Below are 17,580 nucleotides of genomic sequence, written 5' to 3'. Positions count from 1 at the left end.
TTCTCACCTTAAACCTATGCCCTTTTGGATCCCCTGCCCTGGGGAAAAGACTTTAGCTAGTCACTTTATTTACGCCCCTCATGGCTTTATAAACGTCCTTGGCTCCAAGGTTAAAAAGTCCCAGCCTCCCCTTAACTCAAACCCTCCAGCCTCGGTGACATCTTTGTGAATCCTCTTTGTGCTCTTTCCAGTTTAATAACGTAAGTCCAATAGCAGGGTGACCAGAATCATATGTATTACTCCAAATTTCATCTTAGCAATACCCTGTACAGTCATAATGTAATGTCCCAATGCTAGTATTCCGTGTTATGATTGAAAGCAAGTATGCCAACTGCCTCCTTCACCAGCCTGCTGACCTGTGACGCCACTTTCAAGGAATGATGTACTTACGCCCTTGGTCTCAGTTTGATCACATTCTCCAGCGCTGTAACATTAACAATGTAAGTTCTGCCCAGTTTGTGAGGATTTTTGTATTTCTAGAGGTCTACTCTATAGCCAGGAAGGAACTCAAGAATAGACTTAGGAGAGCTAGAAGCGGGTATGAGAAAACTTTGAGTAGGATCAAGGAAAGCTGCAAGGCGTCCTATACTTACCTCAAGAACAAGAGGATGGCCAGTGTGAGGGTAGGGCCAATCGGATAGTGGAGGGAATTTGTGCACGGAGTCAGAGGTGGTAGGGGTGGTCCTTAATGAATACTTTGCCTCAGTATTCACCAGTGAGAGGGATCTTGACGTTTCTGAGGACTGCATGAAACGCGCAGATATGCTGAAACAGGTTGATGTTAGGGAGGAGGATGTGCTAGAAAAACATGAGGATTGATAAGTCCCCTGGGCCAGACAGGTTATACCCAAGGTTACTACAGGAAGCGAGGGAAGAGATTGCTGCCCCTTTGGCAATGATCTTTGCGTCCTCTCAGTCCACTGGAATAGTACCAGAAGATTGGGAGGTGGCAAATGTCATTCCCTTGCTCAAGAAAGAGAATAGGAATAATCCTGGAAAAACCGGTGAGCCTGTCTTCTGTGGTGGGCAAATTATTGGAGGATTCTGAGAGATAGTATTTATGAGTATTTGGAAAAGTGCAATTTGATTAGAAATAGTCAGCATGGCTTTGAGAGGGGCAGGTCATTGCCTCACAAGCCTTATTGAATTCTTTGAGGATGTGACAAAACATATCAATGAAGGTAGAGCAGTGGATGTGGTATATATGGATTTCAGCAAGGCATTTGATAACGTTCCACATGGTAGGCTCATTCAGGAAGTAAGGAGACATGGGATTCAGGGAAATTTTGGCTGACTGGATACAAAACTGGCTGTCCAACAGAAGACAGAGCGTGGTAATAAATGGAAAGTATTCAGCCTGGTGCTTGGTGACTTGTGGTGTTCCGCAGGGATCTGTTCTGGGACCTTTGTTCTTTGTGACCTTTATAAATGATTTGGATGAGGAAGTGGAAGTGTGGGCCGGTAATTTTGGCTGCAGCGGGACTTTGACAGGATGCAGAGCTGGTCAAAGAAGTGGCAGATGGAAGTCAACCCAGAAAAGTGTGAAGTGATTCATTTTGGAAGGTTGAATTTGAATGTAGAATACAGGGTTAATTGTAGGATTCTCGGCAGTATGGAGGAACAGCAGGATCTTGGGGCTCCATGTCCTTTATATCACTCAAAGTTGCACCCAAGTTGATAGGGTTGTAAAGAAGGCGTATGGAGTGTTGGCTTTCATTGGCAGGGGAATTGAGATTGAGCCGTGAGGTTAGACCACACTTGGAATGTTGTGCTCAATTCGGGCCACCTCATTATAAGAAGCTTTAGAGAGGGTGCAGAGGAGATTTACCAGGATGCTGCTTTGACTGGAGGGCAGGTCTTATGAGGAAAGGTTGAGGGACCTAGGACTTTTTTATATTGGGGTGAAGAAGGATGAGAGGTGACTTGATAGAGGTGTACAAGGTGATGAGAGGCATAGATAGAGTGAATAGTCAGAGACTATTTCCCAGGGCAGAAATTACTATTATGAGGGGACATAATTTTAAGGTGATTGGAAGAAGGTATAGTGGAGATGTCAGAGGTAGGTTCTTTACTGAGAGAGTGGTGGGCACGTGGAATATACTATCAACAGTGGTAGTGGAGTCAGATACTTTCGAGACTTTTATGCGACTCTTGGATAGGCACATTGAGGATAGTAAAATGTAAGGTATGCAGGATAGTTTGATCTTAGTACGATAATAGGTCGGCACAATATCCTGGGCCAAAGGGCCTGCACTGTTCAATATTCGGTGCATCTTTTAGATGGCATGCACTGCTACTGAGCATTGGAGGAGGGAATGGAGGCTTCTGGATGTAGGACCAGTCAAATGGGCTGCCTTGTCCTGGATGGTGTCAAGCGTCTGGAGTTTTGTCAGGGCTGCATTCATCCAGAGATGTGGGGATTTTTCCATCACACTGCTGACTTGTGCTTCGTAGATGGTGGACAGGCCTTGGGGAATCAGGAGGTGAGTTACCTGTTTTTGTAACCACTGTGTTTATGTGGTGAGTCCAGTTGAGTTTCTGGTCAATGATAACCCCCAGGATGTTGATTAGTGGGAGATTCAGTGATGGTAATACCATTGAATGTCGAGGGGTGGTGCTCATAATCTGGCACTTGTATGGCACTAATGTTACTTGCCACTTGTCAGCCTAAACTGGATATTGTTCGATATATTTGCATTTGAACATCGACTGCTTCAGTATCTGAGGAGTCATGGACAGTCCTGAACATTGTGCAATCATCAGCGAACACCCCTACTTCTGACCTTATTATGAAGGGAAGGTCAATGATGAAGCCGCTGAAGATAGTTGTTCCTAGGACGCTACCCTGACTACTCCTGCAAACAGATCCTGGAGCTGAGATGACTGTCCTCCAACAACTGCAACAATCTTTCTTTGCCTCATGTGCCTCCAACTGCCAGAGTTTGCCCCAATGTCCTTTCTTGAGCCGATAGTGCCAAGTAGGTAATCCAACTGCACCTCCTCCAGTGTTCCCAACTTTACAGATATGTGTTCAGTTGGTTCAAATCACTGCACATGATATTAAAAAGCAATTAGAGACACTGGATATTGCAAAAGGCTACGGGACCTGACAACATTCTGGCAATAGTACTGAAGACCTGTGCTCCAAAACTCACTGCTCCCCAAACCAAACTGTTCGAGTACAGTTCCAACATCGTATCTACCCGCCAATGTGGAAAATTGCCGAAGTATGTTCTGCACACAAAGTAGGACAAATCCAACCCCACCAATTACCACCCCATCAGTCGACTCTCCATCAGTAAAATGGTGGAAAGTGTCATCAGCAGTGCTATCAAACAGCACCTGCTCTGTAATAACCTGCTCAGTGACACTCGGCTCCCGATCTCATTACAGCCTAGGTTCAAATATAGACAAAAGAGCTGAATTCCAGAGGCGAGGTGAGAGTGACAGTCCTTGACACCAGGCTGCATTTGAATGAATGTGGCATCATGGAACCCTTGCGAAACTGAAATCAATGGGTATCGTGGGGCGAACTGTCCGGTGGTCCGCTGGAACGTAGGAAAATAATTATGGTGGTTTGAAGTTGGTCATCTCAGATCTAAGGCATCTCTGCAGTAATTCCTAAGGGTGGTGTCCTTAGCCTAACCATCTTCAACTGCTTCTCCCCTCCATCATAAAATCAGATCTGAGGGTTTTCGCCAATGATTGCACAATGTTCAGGACTGTTCATGACTCCTCAGATACAGACGCCATCCATGTTCAAATGCAACAAGGTCTGGGGAGTATTCTGGATTGGGATGATAAATAGTGCATAATATTTGCACCACACAAATGACAGACAATTTTACCACTGCCCGTTTGACATTCAATGGTGTTAGCATCACTGAGTTTCCCACTGTCAACACCCTGGGGGCTTTCGTTGACCAGAAGCTCAGTTGGGCTCACTACAAAAACAGTGGCTAAAGTCAGAGATAATGGGAATTGCAGATGCTGGAGAATCCAAGATAAGAGCGTGGAGCTGGATGAACACAGCAGGCCAAGCAGCATCTCAGGAGCACAAAAGCTGACACTTCAGGCCTAGACCCTTCATCAGAGAGGGTCTGATGAAGGGTCTAGGCCCGAAACGGCAGCTTTTGTGCACCTGAGATGCTGCTTGGCCTGCTGTGTTCATCAGCTCCACACTTTGCTACAAGTCAGAGACTAGGAATACTGGGGTGAATAGTGACTCATCACCTGATTTCCCCAAGGCCATATCCATTATCTGCAAGAGCATGATGGAATACTCCCCACTTGCATGGATGGGTACAGTCCAACAACACTCGAGCTTAACAATACCATGGACAAAGCAACCCACTAAATTGACACCACATCCACAAACATCTACTCCTTCCACTGCTGACACTCAGCAATGGGAGTGTGTACTGTCTACATGATACATTGCAGAAATTCACCAAAGGTCCTCAGACAGCATCTTTCAACTCGCAACCACTTATATCTAGAGGGCGAAAAGCAGCAGATACATGGGAACATCACCTTCAAGTTCCCTTCCAAGCTGACTTGGAAATGTATCACCGTTTCTTCACTGTTGCTGGGTTTAAATCGTGGAATTTGCTTCCTAATGGCATTGTGGGCCAACTCTCAGTAGGTGGACTGCAGCAGTTCAAGAAGGCAGTTCACCGTCACCTTATCAAGGTCAGATCAGCAATAAGCTCTGGCCGGCTAGGGATGCCCGTAATCCTACAAATAGATATTTAAAAAGTGTACGATGTATGTTACGTGTAAGTCAAGCAAGTAAAATGCACTGGGTATCAACTGTGCAGGAACTGAAATAAGAATAAGTTAAAGTCTTTTTTAAAAATTTTAGTCTGACTCCTGTTGATGCAGAAAATCTTTGTTTATGAAATTATTTTGAGAACTAGCTCCTAGCATCAATGACATATTGTACTGTTTGAGCTGGGCATTGTTTTCTTTATCTAGAGGCTTTTTGGTTTTGAGGTCCTTTGTGGTATTATGGAATTGATATGTTAGTGTTCCTGTGCTGTTCGTTTTTTATTAAAGGAATTCATTCTGTTCAAAATATACCAATATTCCATCCGTTTGCAAAGTAAGCTTAGGCTAGTGGACAAATCAAAGTTTGCCAAGGATACTTTACAAATAACCTTTCCTCTACTTCCTGTTTGCAACCCCCTTGCCATTAAAACATAAAACTGTACAGTATAGGAATGGGCCCTTTGGCCAATCATGACACCAAATTAAACTCATCCCTTCTGCCTGCCCTTGGCCCATATCCCTCCATTCCTTGCACATTCATGTGATGATTTAAAAAGTCTGTTAAATATCCCAGTCATACTTGCCTCCGCCACAACCCCAGCAGTGTGTTGCACACTCTTACTACTGTGTACTTGCCCCTCATATCTCCTTTGGACTTTCGCCCCTCATCTTAAATGCACGTTACTGAGTTTTAGTAATTCAACTTTTGCAGGGGAAAGAGGGGAAAGATTCCAAATGTTAGCCCTATTAGTGCATCTCATAATTTTATAATTATATCATGTCATCCCCTTTGCCTCTATCGCTCCAGAGAAAACAACCTGAATTTTTCTGGCCTCCCCTTAGAATTCATACCCTCTAACCCAGGCAGCATTCTCATAAATTCTTTCTGCACCAAAGCCTCCACATCCTTCCTGTAATGTGGTGACCAGAATTAAACTCTACATATGAGTGTGGCCTACCAAAGTTTTATAAAGCTGCAACATGACTCTTGTACTCAATTTCCTGACCAATAAACACAAGCATGCCATATACCAACTTCACCATCCTATCTATTTGCGTGGTTACTTTCAGGGAGCTATAGACTTGAACACCAAGATCCCTCTACATCAATGCTGTTCAGGATCCTGCCATTAACTGTATACTTTTCCTTAGCATTTGATCTCTCAAAGTGCAGCACCTCGCACTTACATGGATTAAACATCTGCCGTTTCTCTGTCTGTTTCAGCAACCGATCTATATCTTGCTATATCCTTAGACAACTTTCTACACTATCCACAACTCCACTGACCTTTGTGCTGTCTGTAAAGGTACTAAAGCACCCTCAACAAACCTACATTCAAGTCATTTATGTGTATCACAAACAGCAGAGGTCCCAGCAAGCCAATTCTGAATTCACGCAGTGAAGTCACCATGGATTTCCTGTATGAGCCTTCCATAAGGGACCTTGTCAGAAGCCTTACTGGAATACATGTAGACAACATCAAGGCTGGAAACACTACAGTGGTGTATTATTTGGTGTCTACTGGGGAGGGAGGGGGTGAGTGTTTGTTGGTTTTTATTCAATCAGCTGATCAATCATGGTGATTGAGCTGACTTCTTCCAGAATTTTTTTATGTTGCAAAAGCATACTTTATTCATAGAAAGAAACCTCTATGTACGTTCGTAGTTAATGAAGCTGTTCAGATCTATACTCTTTATTTACAGAGAAGGAAAAAAAAATTGGGATTAGCCTTTCTCTGTATTTACAATTAAACCCTTGGCATTTATCTGAGGCATTGGCAGTGTCCAATTACTGAATGGAGATAAAGTGTGGAACTGGATGAACACAGCATGCCAAGCAGCATCTTAGGAGCACAAAAACTTACGTTTCAGGCCTAGATCCTTCATCAGAAAAGGGGGAATGGGGAGAGGGATCTGAAATAAATAGGGAGAGAGGGGGAGGGGGATCGAAGATGGATAGAGGAGAAGATAGGTGGAGAGGGGACAAACAAGTTAAAGGGTTGGGGATGGAGCCTGCAGAAGTATGTGTAGGTAGGGAGGGTATAGGTCAGTCCAGGGAGGACGGACAGGTCAAGGGGGCAGGATGAGGTTAGAAGGTAGAAAATTGAGGTGGGATGAGGGGATAGGTGAGAGGAAGAACAGGTTAGGGAGCCGGGGACGAGCTGGGCTGGTTTGGGGATGCAGTAGGGTGGAGGGGAGATTTTGAAGCATGTGAAATCCACATTGATACCATTGGGCTGCAGGGTTCCCAAGCGGAATATGAGTTGCTGTTCCCGCAACCTTCGCATGGCATTGTGGCTGAATGGGCCCTCATTATACCATTATACTTCGGCAGAAGGACCGTACACTGATATTTCTCCACTGCTGCTCTGTGATGGCTGCCCCAAGCTTTGGTGCGTCCCTCAGCACGTAGACCTCGAGCTTGGAATGTGCCAGCCCTCTTCACTCAGTCGGGGTCAACTCTTTCATCAGTAAGACCAACAAGTTTCGGGCAGCCCATAGAGCGCCTTTCACCAAGTTCATGATCTTCTTAGTGTAATTGATGTGTTTGTCCTGGGGAACAGACCGTAGAACGCAGTCCCACATCATGAAGCTGCTCGGGATGAACCTTGACAAAGGCAACTGCATCTTCGCTCTCTCCAGACTTCATTTGCATAGGCACATCCCAGAAGGAGGTGTGTGGCAGTGTCGATCCCTCCACAGCTGCTTTGAGGGCAGCTGCGGTGGCACAGAGTGTCCAGGAATGTTTGAAGGATCTCACAGGCAGAGCCCTTCTCACCACCAGCCAAGCAATATTCAGGTTCTTGTTGGAAAGATCTGGTGATGAGGCATTCTGCCAAGAGACTTTGACAGTCTGCACGGGGAACCACTCCACAAGACCCACCCTCTCCTTTTACCAAAGGATCTCAAGGACACTGTGCTGACTATTGCCTGATGGTCTTGTGAAGAAAAACACATCTTGACTACAAGTTTCTCCATGGAATGGTCCAACTACTCGGAGCATTCCAAGACAATAAAGCCAAATCTATCCTGCACAACAGTGGGGACTGGTAGAACCTAACTAAGTAGTGACACTTGGTGTTTGCATACTGAGGGTCTATGTACAGCTTGACGGAGCCACACATAACGGTGGCTATCAAGGTGATGGTAGCATTGAGTATGTTTCCCCCTCTATTTTTTCCAGTTCTTTATATGTAAATATCCCTTCAGACTCAGTCCATCTTCGGCCTCCAAATTAAGTGAAAGACGACCCAGGTGACTGCAGCGGTACAGGTTTGGGGAATCGGCCAGACCTGTGCTACATACGACACTGAGTACCTCACACCAGATGACTAGGTTTTTACTTGCAATGGAGAGGGACTGGTGCTGCCACCTGCCTAGATTCTGCCTCCCTTTGGTGACATGCTTCTCCCAAGTTTTGGCAAATGCTTCAGCCCCTCTTGATGAAGAGAATAAAGGATCCCAAAGGGCATAGCCTTGTTTTAGTCTTGATTTACTTGAGCACCCAAGGCAAGTTCAAATTAGTCGCAGATGGTCAGGAGTCTGCTCACTGACAGCGGATCTGAGCAGAAAAGGATCCATGTACGGGGAGGCTTTGACCTGCAAGACTGCCCTGCCTGGGATAGTCACCCCCCTCAGGTTCGCATCCTTCCTGATGGACTCGGCAAAAGGCTGTATACAACACAAACCAGGCAGGAGAGAGAATCCGCCCTCTGATTCCAGATCTGTGTGGGAAGCTTTCTGATTCCCATGCATTGATTTGAGACTGCATTAATGATGTTGGTGTAGAGCAGTCTGATCCAATTGCAAATATACTCCTCAAAGAGAACATCGCTCAAGTACCTGTGCAATATCCTGTGGAAGGCCTTCTCCTGGTCTGGGCTAATGAGGCAGGTGCCCACTCCACTGCATATGGGTGATTATATCACTGAGGAGTGTGGGGTGAATTATCATTCCCAGAGCAGATCTGACCCAGCTGGTAATGACCTTAGACAGGATTTTGTAGTCTGCATTTAATAGTGAAATTGGTCACCAATTTCAAATATCTTCCATCTCCTTCTCCTTGGAGTTGAGGGTGATGACGCCTATCCTCACGTATTCTCTCATAGTACCTGCCAGAAGAATACTGTCACAACTCTGGCAGGCCCTGGCCAATCAAATCCCATAGAGCAGAATATAACTCTCAGCCAGTTAGCCGTCACTTCTAGGAGTTTTATCCTTTTCAAAGGACACGAGGGCCATTGTCACCTCATCCAGGGATATCGGCTGGCCCAGGCTCTCCCGTGTGCTGTCATCTAAGACCTTCGTGATAGAGGACAGGAACAACTGGGAGGCCATGTGTCAGTAGGCTTCATGTTGTACAATCTGGTATAAAAGGATTTGCAGATTCCTTTGTCAGACTAAGATGATGTTACCGAGCCATCTTTTTCCTTCAGGCTGCAGCACACAAAGACTTCCTTGTGCACCTTCTGCAAAAAGAAAAGTGAGCGCATCTCATCCTGCTGCATAGAGCAGAACCTGGACCGGAAGATTATCTTGGAGGCCTCTGATACAAGGAGCAAGGTTTGTTGGCTCTTCACGTCCTGGAGATTCTCACTGACATTGACCCCGTCGTTTGCAGCAGGAGCACATTCTGCATACTGTCCTGGAGTTTTGATGACAGTTTTTCTGGCCCCTCTCTTACCGTCTGAGCACCTGACATAGGTGGATCTGACCAAGAACACTCAGTTCACAAACAGAAAATCTATCCTTGAGCAGATAGACCCCTCTGTTGAAGGGTGCTGAAGACATATTGCAGCTTGGCATCTTTAACTGTTTCTATTAGGAATCTGGATGTGGCGTGCGGTTTTATAAATCCATAATAGTAGGTAAGACAGGGGCATTGTTTTCATTATATCTATACTGATATCTGTCTCTTGACTGAGCTTTAATATTAAGAATTGGTATTGTTATAACAGAGCTGTGTTTGAGCAGTAAGACAGTGCATGGTGGCTCAGTGGTTAGCACTGCAGCCTCACAGCACCAGGGGCCCAATTCCGGGCTCAGGCTCAATTCCAGCCCCAGTCAACCATCTGTGTGGAGATTGCACATTCTCCCTGTTTCTGCATGGGTTTCCTCTGGGTGCTCCGGTTTTCTCCCACAGTCCAAAAATGTGCAGGTTAGGTGGATCGGCCATGCTAAATTGCCCACAGGGGTGTGTGCGTTATAGGGGGATGGGTTTGGGTGGGATGCTTGTTGGGCTGAAGGGCCTGTTTCCACACTGTAGGGAGTCTAATCTAATCTAATGCTGTATTTTTGCAGTGTTTATTTTTAGGTAATTTCTTGCTCTGTACCTTGTTAAAGGGGCAGAAATGGCTTTTAGTAGGGTGATGTGTACTTCCTGCCAGTTATGGGAGAACAGGGAGAACTTGAATGTTCCTGGAAAATTTTGTCTAGTTAGTGTTTGCTTGTTAATCCTATTGGAAAGCGTGGAACGGTTGGAGCGGCATTTAGAGGCAATGGGAGGTTTACAAGAGCAAGGGAGTGTGATGGATGAGTGTAGTTTCAGGAAGGTGGAAACACCACGGATAGAAGGTAAATGATTGACCACTCGGAGTTGTAGGAAAGGTAGCCAGATAGCCGCAGGTGTCTCCTGTGGCTATCTTCATTTTAAATAGGTATACTGTTTTGAATTAGGAGGGGAATAACCTCTCGGGAGTATAGCACTGATGGCTAGGTTTCTGTTACCACGATTGGCTGTACAATTACGATTATGCCAGGTTCCAAATGATTTGATTGTGATAGGGGACTGTCTCTTCTGGGTACAGGCAGATGTTTTTGCTCATGTCGGCAAGACATCAGGTTGGTGTGTTGCCTCCATGGTGCCAGGGTCAAGGATGTTTCTGAGAGGCTGTAGAACATTTTGAAAGGAGGGAGTGACCAGCAGGACGTTGTTGTGCGCATTGGTACCACCAACATACTGAAAGGGATGCAGTTCATCAGAGAGAACATAGAAAACTAGGCAGGTGGTTAAAATGTAGGACCTTTTGAGGGTAGTAAATTCTGGACTATCAGTGCCTCCTGCTAGTAAGAGTAGAAATAGACACACAGAGCAAACGAATGCTTGGCTGAGGAGCTAGTGCAGGGGCCAAGCTTTCACATTTTTGGATAATTGGAATCTTTTCGATGGTAGAAATGACCTGTATAAGAGGGATGTGTTTCACCTGAATTGGAAGCGGACCTATATCAATAGAGCAAAAGTAGTAAGGCACAGGAACAGGCCCTTTGGCCCTCCAAGCCTGTGCCAATCATCATGTCCTGACTAAACTAAAAAACAAACATGCCCTTATTCAGTCATATCCCTCTCTTCCCTCCCTATTCATGTAACCATCCAAATGTCACCAACATGCTGACTTTCACCATCACCACTCTGACAAACTTAGCTCGCATGTCTCCCTTAAACTTTTGCCTTCTTGCCTTGAACCTGTGCTGCCTTGTAATTGAAACTTGAACCCTGGGAAAAATCCTCTGACTATCCAGTCTATCTCTGCCTCTCAATTTTGTAGACCTCTATCAGATCACTTCTCTGCCGCTGTCTTTCCAGTGAAAACAATCCTACTCTTTTTAACCTTCCCTCGTAGCCAGTGCCCTCGAGGCTGGGCAACATCCTGGTGAACCTTCTCTGCGCTCTCTCCAAAACATCCACGTCCTTCTGGTAATGTGGCGACCAAAAATACACACAGTATTTCAAATGCGGCCTAAGAAGAGTTTCGCATAACTGCAGCATGTTTTGCCAACTTTTGGACTCCATGCCCTGGCTGATTGAAGGCAAGCTTGCCATATTGCCTTCTTTATCACTTTGGCCACCTGTGTTGCCACTTTTAGGGAACTGTGGACTTGCACGCCCTGATTTGTCTGTATGTTAATGTTCCAAAGGGTTCTACCACTAACAGTATGATTCACACGTAAATTTGATCCTCCAGAATGCATCACCTTATATTTGTCTGGATTAAATTCCATCTGTCATTTCTGTACCCAAGCTGCCAATCTATCTATATCCTGTTGTATCCTTTCACAATTGTCAGCAGTATCAGCAACTCCACCAATGTGTCATATTTGTGTCATCTACGAACTTACTAATCAGACGATCCATATTTTCCTCCAGATCCATTATATGTAGTACAAACAATGGAGGACTTTAGACTGATCTCTGTGGAACTGCAATAGTTACTGGCCTCCATTCTGATAAACCAACCTTCCAATGCGACCTATGACCTAGTCAGCCCTCCCCAAATCCCATGCGATTTTAATTTTTGTACCAATCTGCCATGTGGGAATTTATCAAATACTTTATCAAGTCTATGGCTCTTCCCTCATCGATTATCTTTTCACCTCTTCAAAAAATTCAATCAAGTCTGAGAGACAGCCTTCCCTATATGAAACTGTACTGTCGCTAGCTAGGCCATTTTCTTCCAAACATGTGCATATCCTGTCCTTCAGTATCTTCTCCAGGAGCTTCCCCATCACGGATGTCAGACTCATTGGCTATAATTTCCTGGATTATCCATGCTTCCTTCCTTAAACAAGGGAACAGCATTGGCTAAACTCCAGTCCTCTAGAACCTCGCCTATGGTCAAGGATAATGTGAAGATATCTGCTAATGTCCCAGCTATTTCTTCCCTTGCCTCTCGCAATAACGCAGGATAAATCACATCTGGCTCTAGGGACCTGTCTACCTTCATGCAATTTAGGATACCCAAAACTTCCTTCTTTAATATATTGGCATTCTTTAGAGTATTCATGCACTCATCCCTGACCTTAACATCAGTCATGTCCTTCTTGGTGAATACCGATACAAAGTACTTAAGGATCACTCCCACTTATAGAATCCCTAGAGTGTGGGAACAGGCCCTTTGGCCCAACGAGTCCACACCAACTCTCAGCATCGCACCCAGACCCATCCCCCTAATCCACACATCCCTGAACGCTACAGGCAATTTAGCATGGCCAATCCACCGAACTTGAACATCTTAGGACTGCGGGAGGAAACCAGAACACCTGGAGGAAACCCGCACAGATATGGGGAGAATGTGCAAACTCCATGCAGACAGTCACCCGAGGGTGGAATCGAACCCAGGTTCCTAGCACTCTGAGGCAGTAGTGCTAACCACTGGCCCACCATGTAACCTAAAATGTGCCATGACTAAGATTTTAGGCATTTCCTGTGGCTCCATGCATAATTTCCCTCCTTTGCCCTTGAGGGGTCCAACTGTTTCCCTTGCTACCCTCTCTCTTCTGATATATGCATAAAATGCCTTGGGATTCTCCTTGGCCCTGTTTACTAAAGACGTTTCATGTCCCTTTTCGCCTTCCTAATTCTGTGTTTAACTTCCTTCCTAATTTCTCAACAGCACTCAAGGGCTTTGTCAGTTTGTATCTGCCTAGACCTATTGTATGCTTCCTTTTTCCCTTTTGACTAAGTTTACAATTTCCCCTCATCATCCATGGTTCCTGGATCCTGCCATTCCTGTGCTTCAGTTTTACAGGGACATGCATTTCCTGCACTTTGATCAACTGATCTTTAATAGTGTCCTACATGCCAGATGTAGATTTGCCCTCCAATAAAACTGCTTCCAATCCATGTTCCCCAGTTCCTGTCTAATTTGCATGTAATTGACCCTTGCCCAACTAAATACCCTCACCTGAGGGTGACTGCGTCCTTATCCATGACTATTTGAAGTCTTAAGGAGTTGTGGTCACTAGGCCCAAAATGCTTTCCTACTGAAATGTCGATCGCCCGTCCTGGCTTATTTCCTACTACCAAGTCCAGTATAGCCACCCCTTTGGTTGGATTGTCAACGTATTGTCTCTGAAAGCCCTCTGGGACACATCCAACAAATTGCTGTCTGTTGGAGTCCCAGCAGAGGAAAGTTGAAGTCACCCATCACAACTACCCTGCTTTTTCTCCCCCCACACCTTTTGGTATCTGACTACATAACTGCGCCTCTATCTCACGTGGGCTGTTGGGAGGTCTGTAGAAAACTCCCAGCATTGTGATTTCACCTTTCCTATTCCGGAGCTCCACCCATAATGCCTCACTGCAAGATTCCTCCAGTGTACCTTCCCTTAACACAGCTGTGATGTGATCCCTAATCAGCAACTCCCCCACCCCTCTTGTTTCCCTTTCTATCCCATCGAAAACAGTGATATCCTGGAATGTTAAGCTGCCAGTCTTGCCCCTCCTTTATCCAGGTCTCCGTAATGGCAATAACATCACGATTCCATGCTGTTAGTTCATTTGTTTGACCTGCTATCTACTTGCATGGCACACTCCTTTATCCCTAGGCCCTGCACTTATTGGCCTGTTGTTCTGGTTCCCACCTCCCTGCCATACTAGTTTAAACTCTCCAGAACAGCTGTAGCAAGTCCCCCACCCGGGATATTGGTGCCTCTCCAGTTCAGGTGCAACCCATTCTTCTTGTCCAGGTCTCACCTTCCCCAGAAGATATCCCAATGATCAAATGCCTTCCCTCCTACACTAACTCTGTAACAATGTGTTCAACTGTACTGTCTTGCTCTTGCGCGCTTGGTCTTGCTCTTGCGCGCTCCCGCCTGCCCTCGCGCGCCCGCCCCCACCCACGCCAATAGCCGGCCCAAAATTGAGAACAAATATGTCAGGAGATCTCCTATCTGTAAGAATAATAGGGTTGCAATGGTCGGGGATTTTAACTTTCCAAGTATAAACTGGGGCTGTCATAATGTTAATAAGGGTTTGGGTGGAGAAGAATTTATTAATTGTGTGCCAGAAAACTTCCTTATTGAATAATTGGATGTGCCTACTAAACAGGGAACAATTCTTGACTATTGCGAAGTAAGGTAGGAAAGTGATTATTATTATGTTAGTTTTGAAATTGTTATGGAAAAAGATAGAGCTGATCAAAAGCTGACGTTCTAAATTGGACTCGGGCCAGTTTTGAACTCTGAGACAGGAACTTTTGAGAGTTGATTGGGGAAGGCTATTCATAGGTAGAGGATGGTTGGGAAGTGGGAGGCCTTTAAAATGACATAATGAGAGTTTAAAGACAGTATGTTCCAGTTAGTGAGATGGGCAAGGTTGGTAGTGTAGGGAATGCTGGATGACTGGAGAAATTGAGGTGGTGCTCGAGAAAGGAGGAGGTCTATGTCAGGTATAGACAGCAGAGATTGAGTGAACTCCTTGAAGAATAGAAAGACAGTAGGAGTTCAGAGGGAAATCAAGAATATGAAAAGGAGACACGAGGTAACTTTGGCAAATGGAATGAAGGAGAATCCAAAGAGATTCTTCAAGTAAATTAATGGCAGAAGAGTAACCAGAGAGAGAAAAGGGCCCCTTAAATATCAACGTGACCGTCTGTGTGTGAAACCACAGTATTTGAGTGAGATACTGAACAAATATTTCACATCCGTATTTACTGTGGATAAGGACATGGAAACTAGGGAACCTGGGAAATAAAAAAAAGCTTGAAGAGCTCATATTACTGAAAAGGAGGTGCTGGTGGTCTTAAAACGCATAATCGTAGATAAATCCCCAGGAGCTGTTCAGACGTTTTGCAGAACTTTGGGAAGCTAGGGAAGAGTTTGCCGTGCCCCTCAATGAGATAATTGTTCATCGAGAGCTGGGGTCATGCACCAGAAGACTGGAGGAATGCTAAAGTGTTGCCATTATTTAAGAAAGGCTGTAAGGAAAAGCCAGGGCACTAGACCATTGAGCCTTTCATCAGTCGTGGATACGTTGTTGGGGGGGCGGGGGGGAACGGGGAGAGACAGGATTTACATGCATTTGGCAAGGTAGTGACTCAATAGGGAATGTCAACGTGGCTTTCTGCATGGGAAATTATATCTCACTTACTTGACTTGAGTTTGCTTGAAGAGTTGATAAGGAAGATTGATGAAGGCAGAGAGTGAGAGGTCTATGTAAACTTCAAGGCATTTGACCAGGTTCTGCATGGTAGGCTGGATAGTAAGGTTAGATCATGTGGGATCCAGAGAGAGAGAGCCAATTGGACACACAATGGGCTTGAAGATAGGTGACGGAGGGTGATAGAAGTTTGCTTTTTGGATTAGAGGCCTGTGATGAGTGGGGTGCCACCAAGATCACAGTGTTGAGTCCACTGCTTTTTCACTTTACATAAATGATTTAGATATGAATATAGGAGGCATCATTAGTAAGTTTGTGGATGACATCAAAATAGATGGCATAGTGGATAGTTAGGAAGATTATCCCAGAATACGACGGGGCCTTGATCAGATGGATTGGTCAGTGCAGAGGGTGGTACATGTATGAAATGAGCTTCCAGAGGAAGGGGTGGAGACGGATACAATTACAACATTTAAAAGGTGTCTGAATGGATATTTGACTGGGAAGGTTCTAGAGGGATGTGGGCCAAATGCCGGCAAATGGAACTTGACCAGATTGGGATGTCTAGTTGGCATGGAGGTGTTGGACACAAGGGTCTGTTTCTTTGCTGTATGTCTCTGACTCAATATGGAAGTGAAAAACAGACCATAACAGGAAGGGATAAAGATCATGAATCTGTCAGTCAACCATGTGTTGTTTCCCACATAATCCAAAAGAATTACTTGCCTATGAGGCCCACAGAGGCATAACATCCAGAAAGAGGGACTGATGATGGCTGGAAATCATGCTTTCCAATGCCTCCACAGATGAATTGAGATATTTGAATAGGAACTGAGTATTCACCACATTGATCTGGAAAACTCAGCTGCAAATTCATTGGTGTGTTTATTGATTGATTTCCCAGTACAGACTATGGGAACAGGTTTTGGCGTGTACATCTTATGTTTGGTTCCATTCCTGAGATTGAACGCATGCTGCATCATCTTGCAGAAGTCACAAGTCTTCACCTGAACCTTCCGTAGAGGAGGATGCTCGGTTCATCCATGTTCTTGTTCAACATCACCCAGATTGATTAGTGTATTTTTTTAATACTTGTCAGGCCTGCTGAATTTTTTTCTTTCTCCATTCCTCTTGAGTCTAGAACAAACTCCCAAACAAAGAGGATACACTATCTTGAAAAACTCCTGTAAGAATCCGGAAGTATGAGTGAGAATGTATTGACTCAGGACTGTGTGTATTCTGAAAGTGCATGTGCTGGCACTAAGCCGTGACGCAAGGACCTTTTTAAATGTTTGAATTGGGAACCTATGTGAATAGTATGGAGTTTTATTCTCGTTGTGTGGCCACTATTTTGTGCACTTCTGATTATACAGAGGTGGTTGTACTACCGCAAACACGGAAAATGCTTGAGAGACTCCAATATTTAAGGCAGCACCCTTGGAGAAAACCAGAGTTAACATTTTGAGTATGATATGACTCTTCAAAGCAGGCAGGTGAAAGTTAGAAGATTAGACTGCAATAAGTCTAATAGTTTGGAAGCTGATAGTTAAATCTTTCTGATATGTTTCTGTTTTTATTTGTAGATATGTGAATGGACATGCCAAGAAACACTATGAAGATGCCCAGATTAATTCCAACAACATTAAAAAGTCAGAGAAGCATGAAAAAGAGAAATTGCAGCATGCAGTGTGTATGGATTGCAGCAGTTACAGCACCTTCTGGTATGTGAAGGCCAAATATTAAATCTGTTAATGCAGGGTTTATAATATTATTGCTGCACACTTTAATGTAAGTTCCTTAATTTAAGTACCAGCTTCACTCTGACCTTCAATGTTGAATAATATTTGCCTTAAGAAATCCAAGCAGTTTTGGTATACGTGTGGATGTTAACTTGTATGTTTTCAACAGCTTAAAGAAAGATCAAAACAGAAATT

At 44.7% G+C, this 17,580-nt stretch overlaps 1 protein-coding gene across 7 annotated transcripts in view; it reads left to right on the top strand.

The window, feature by feature from the left end:
* The window catches only part of usp3 (ubiquitin specific peptidase 3), a 156,862-nt gene that overhangs the window by 38,310 nt on the left and 100,972 nt on the right, over positions 1–17,580 (top strand). For all 7 annotated transcript variants that reach the window (XM_048520650.1, XM_048520644.2, XM_048520646.2 and 4 more), the window contains exon 3: positions 17,230–17,367. In XM_048520650.1, coding sequence (XP_048376607.1) covers positions 17,230–17,367 — 138 coding nt within the window. The remainder of the gene's footprint in view (positions 1–17,229; positions 17,368–17,580) is intronic.

The sequence above is a fragment of the Stegostoma tigrinum genome, chromosome 36 (assembly GCF_030684315.1).
Source record: "Stegostoma tigrinum isolate sSteTig4 chromosome 36, sSteTig4.hap1, whole genome shotgun sequence".
Taxonomy (NCBI): Eukaryota; Metazoa; Chordata; class Chondrichthyes; order Orectolobiformes; family Stegostomatidae; genus Stegostoma; species Stegostoma tigrinum.
Note: the sequence above shows the minus strand (reverse complement) of the source record. Positions and strands in the feature narration are given on the sequence as shown.